General features: G+C 55.1%; 1 protein-coding gene across 1 annotated transcript in view; it reads left to right on the top strand.

The window, feature by feature from the left end:
- The window catches only part of LOC125040613 (ABC transporter F family member 4-like), an 18,724-nt gene that overhangs the window by 12,639 nt on the left and 1,085 nt on the right, over window positions 1-5,000 (top strand). Inside the window, exons 4-5 of the mRNA XM_047635261.1 lie at window positions 1,097-1,813; window positions 3,134-5,000. The exon at window positions 3,134-5,000 is cut by the window's right edge and continues 1,085 nt beyond it. Of these exons, the coding sequence (XP_047491217.1) occupies window positions 1,097-1,813; window positions 3,134-5,000 (2,584 nt within the window). The remainder of the gene's footprint in view (window positions 1-1,096; window positions 1,814-3,133) is intronic.

Genomic DNA, 5,000 nt, shown 5'->3' with positions numbered 1-5,000 from the left:
GAAAGGTGAGGTAGATAGGAGAGAGATAAGAAGAAAGAGATGAAGGTAGGAGAGATGAGATGCGAGAAAGATGACGATAGGAGAGAGAGATAACGATAAGACATGAGAGAGGGATAAAGATAGGAGAGAGAGATAAAGAGAGGAGAGAGAGATAAATATAGGAGAGAGATGAAGGTAGGAAAGAGATATAAAGAGAGGAGAGAGGTATAAAGAGAGGAGAGATAAAGATAGGAGAGAGAGATAAAGATAGGAGAGAGAGATAAAGTTAAGGGAGAGGTAAAGATAGGAGAGATAGATAAATATAGGAGAGATAAAGATAAGACAGAGTTAGATATAGGAGAGAGAGATAAAGATAGGAGAGAAATAAGATAAGAGAGAGATAAAGATAGGAGGAGATAAATATAGGAGAGATGAAGATAGGAGAGAGAGAGGAAAAGATAGGAGAGAGAGGAAAAGATAGGAGAGAGAGGAAAAGATAGGAGAGAGAGGAAAAGATAGGAGAGAGAGGAAAAGATAGGAGAGAGAGGAAAAGATAGGAGAGAGAGGAAAAGATAGGAGAGAGAGGAAAAGATAGGAGAGAGAGATAAGGTAAGGGAGAGATAAAGTAATAAATAGGAGAGAGAGAGAGATTGGAAATTGTGTTTGGGAAGGGGGTGAGTAAGGGAAGGCTGGAGGTGATAGGGTCTCTCGAGAGATAACGAAAGGAGGGAGGGAGAGATAGGATGCCGTGGAATGAGGAGAGGGCTAGTGAAGATAAAAGAGAGATAAGAGACTGTAAATGCGAATGAGGTGAAAGATTCAGGAATTAGAGATAGGAGAGAGAGACATTTGTTTTTCTTTTATTGGGATTAACTGGGTTTGGCTGCAGAGGATAATTTGTTTTCAGGGTAATAATTTATAGGGAATTTAGACGTGTTGGCAGCTTCAGCCTTTTCAAACACAACAAGACCAGAAGAATATTTGAGTTTATTGGTCATTCATAAAAAATCAATCTTGACGAGCAGAGAGTCAGGCAGAATGATGCTATGTCCACATGGAAATAGCAAGAGAAGAGAATTGAATAAAGGTGATATTGATTGTTTTTCTAAATCGCCAGAAAAGCGCGACGTTGCCCGCGCGAGCCAAGAACTCGCCCGCATCCTCGTCCTTGAGTGAGTCTGAGGACGAGGACAAGAAGGACGAGGCCAAGGAGGAGGAGGCCAAGGAGGATGACGAACCCAAGCTCATTCAGCCCAAGAAGGTGCAGAGGATCCCCATGAGCCCGATGGGGCAGATCAAAATCGACGCCGTGAGGCTGAGGAAGGTCGACAAAAAGCCCCTCGAGGACAAGAAGGACCGGGACAAGGCCGAGGGAGAAGAAGCGCCGGAGGAACTCGATCCTGAGGCCAAATTTGGGGTGAAGCTGAAGAAGCACCATCTGTCGGTTACGTCGGCGACGCGAGGGGACGTCGGGGAGGCGAAGGAGGCGAAGGAGGAGGCGAAGGAGGAGACGAAGGAGACGTCCTTAACGCCGAGCTCGAAGCGTCCTAATAAGAATCCGATCATTCCTCTGGGCAAGAGTCCTCTGCTGAGCCGTCCCGAAGGCGAGCTCCTGAAGACGTCCTCGCCGGAGACCCAGAGGAGAGGAGGGACGCCCGAGAGGAAGAAGTCCCCCTCGCCGAGCATCCCGCTCTCCAGGGGCGTCCATTCCGTGCTGGCCAAGTCGGGCGAAGAGGGGGACGAAGAGGGCGAGCGAGGGGACCGCGAAGGAAGAGAGGAAGGGGAAGAGAAGCGAGCAGATGGCGTCGACGCTCGGGAAAGGGAAGGCAGCGAGGTGAGTGGGTTCGTTACACTGGGGATATATATATATACACACACACACACACACACACACACACACATTCACACACACAAACACACACACAGACACACACACACACACACACACACACACACACACACACACACACACACACACACACACACACACACACACACGCCCACACACGCCCACTTCCTCCTCTTCCTCCTCTCGCATCAAAAACGAGGTAAAATTAGCGCCGTGATTTGAGAGTCAAAGGCAAGAGCGACAGGATGCGCTGTGACCCGACAGAGGAAGTGCCGATCGATAAGGCTATTTTTCCTTTCAATTTTTATTTCTCTTTCTGCCACTACTGTTTGGAGGTATATCAAGTCTGTTTTGTGTGTGTGTGTTTTGTTTCTCATATGCAATACGAGAGAGAGAGAGAGAGAGAGAGAGAGAGAGAGAGAGAGAGAGAGAGAGAGAGAGAGAGAGAGAGAGAGAGAGAGAGAGAGAGAGAGAGAGAGAGAGAGAGTGAGTGACTGAGTGACTGAGTGAATGAGTGTGTGTGTGTGTGTGTGTGTGTGTGTGTGTGTGTGTGTGGTGAGAGAGAGAGAGAGAGTAGAGAGAGAGAGAGAGAGAGAGAGAGAGAGAGAGAGAGAGAGAGAGAGAGAGAGAGAGAGAGAGAGAGAGAGAGAGAGAGAAAGAGAGAGAGAGAGAGGGAGAGAGAGGGAGATAGATAGAGAGAGAGAGAGAGAGAGAGAGAGAGAGAGAGAGGGAGAGGGAGAGGGAGAGGGAGAGGGAGAGGGAGAGGGAGAGGGAGAGGGAGAGGGAGAGAGAGAGGGAGAGGGAGAGGGAGAGGGGAGAGGGGAGGGGAGGGAGAGGGAGGGAGAGAGAGAGAGAGAGAGAGGCAGAGGCAGAGGCAGAGGCAGAGGCAGAGGCAGAGGCAGAGGGAGAGGGAGAGGGAGAGGGAGAGGGAGAGGGAGAGGGAGAGGGAGAGGGAGAGGGAGATGAGAGGGAGAGGGAGAGGGAGAGGGAGAGGGAAAGGGAGAGGGAGAGGGAGAGGGAGAGGGAGAGGGAGAGGGAGAGGGAGAGGGAGAGGGAGAGGGAGAGAGAGAGAGAGAGAGAGAGAGAGAGAGAGAGAGAGAGAGAGAGAGAGAGAGAGAGAGAGAGAGAGAGAGAGAGAGAGAGAGAGAGAGAGAGAGAGAGAGAGAGAGAGAGAGAGAGAAAGAGAGAGAGAGAGAGAGAGAGAGAGAGAGAGAGAGAGAGAGAGAGAGAGAGAGAGAGAGAGAGAGAGAGAGAGAAAGAAAGAGAGAGAGAGAGATAAACATTAACTTTTTTTCTAATTTCCAGAAGAACCCGACCACGAAACCCAACAGATCGCCCTCATCTTCGTCGCCGAGCGAGTCCGAGGAGGAGGAGGAGAAGGAGAAGGAGGAAAAGAAGGACAAGGGGAAGGAGGAGAGCAAGGAGAAGAAGGACAAAGAGAAGGAGAAGGAGGACGAGGAAAAGAAGGTACGGGGAATCCCCCTCAGTCCCCCGGTCCCGATGAAACCCAAGAAGAAAGAGCGTCGGCCCTCGAGGGATCCGGGACACCGAGAGGACAAGGGCGAGAAGGAAGACGCGCCAAAGGCTCTCGATCCCGACGCGCCATTCGAGCCGAAGGTGAAAGGGGACGTCGCGGCGGCGGCTGAGGATGGCGGGGAAAAGGAGAAAGCCAAGGAGAGGACGCCGGGGGACTCTGAGCGGGCGAGGGGCAGCGCGTCTCCGGGGGCGAAGGAGGACAGTCCGAGCTCCTTCAGCTCGGCCTCGAGGGACCAAGATCTGTCCTCGCAGGGCTCCCTCTCGAGACAGGGATCGGAGGGGGAATTCCTGCAGGTCTCGGTGACGCTCAAGGAGAGCGCGGGGGACGAGTCTGAGTACGACCAGCTGGACGAAGACGTTTTGCGAAGCGTGAAGCCAAGTGGGACTCCAGACGCGGCGGCCGGAGTGGCGAGCGACGGCGAGCGAGATCAGAAAGCTTCGGAAGCCTCCCTGAAGCCTCCTTCCCCGCACCACACGCCCTCCTCGTCCGAAACTTCGTCCCCGGCTTCGATCAGAACTCTAGAGGAAAACGAAAAGCCGAGGCTGCCGAAGCAAGGCAGCTGCAGCGCCGGAGCCACGCCCCCGAGAAGCCCCTTCAGGCGCAGGAGCAACACCAACGATAGTTCCGGGTCGTGCAAGAGCGAACCTGAGACGCCGGAGAAAAAGTCGGGCAAGTTCAAGGCCATCTTTGCGCGCGGTCGGTCCGGGAGTCTGGACGTGGGGCGCCCCGACAGCGGGAAGGGGGAATACGAGGTCAAGGGCAAGAACAGCAGCGCCTTCTCCAAGTTCCTGCACAAGAAAATGTCCAAAGAGAAGGTCAAAAAGGAGAGAGAAGGTTCGTCTCCTGATATGAAAAAGAGTTTGGAGACGGCCAGGGAAGCCGCGCCGGCCGACCCAGTGACTCCTCGGGAAGCGCGAGAGGCGGACGCCCCTTCGACGCCAAAGGAAGCGATACCCACGGTGAACGTCGTGTCTGCCCTGCCGGAGGAGAGCGAGGGCCCCGGTGAAGCGGAGGTGGCGGTCACCCTGCGTTTCGGCTTCCAGGCGAGCGGCGAGTCGCGGGGCAGCACCTACAGCCGCTCCTCCACCGCCTCCAGAGAGCAGGACCCGCCGCCGATGGTGCCAGAGAAGACCCGAATCCGAGAGAAGTCCCCCGTGCACGACATCCCGCGCTCCAACAGGCCCGTGCCCGCGATGCACTCGATCCCGAAGGAGGAGCCCCGGGCCGTGGAGGGCAAGGTCGTGGACGGCAACATTTCCCTGGAGCAGATCAACGCGATCCTCAGCGCCAAGGAGAGCAAGAGGCGCCAGTCCCGCGAGCGAGAGGGCTCCGTGGAGGGCGACGCGGCCAAGGGCCTGGGCGCCCGCAGGCCCTCCTCCATCTCCACCACGAGCGTCGAGAGTGACGAGCCTCTCCCCAAGACCAACTTTATCGACTGTGATATTTCCTCCTCGAGCTCGGGGAGTCTCAAGGACCAGGCGAGGAGCCGCGACTCAGTGGGCTCCGGCGACCATGTGCGCCTGTCAGCCGACCTCGAGGCGGCGGCCGACACGGAGGCGTCCGTCACTCTCCGCAAACCGAAGCTGACGGACAGCCTCACTGCCGGGCCGAGGGTGAGCCTCACGCAGCCCGAAT

This window comes from Penaeus chinensis, chromosome 29 (genome assembly GCF_019202785.1).
Source record: "Penaeus chinensis breed Huanghai No. 1 chromosome 29, ASM1920278v2, whole genome shotgun sequence".
NCBI lineage: Eukaryota > Metazoa > Arthropoda > Malacostraca > Decapoda > Penaeidae > Penaeus > Penaeus chinensis.
The sequence above is the reverse complement of the archived record's forward strand: the minus strand, read 5'-3'. Positions and strand labels throughout refer to the sequence as shown.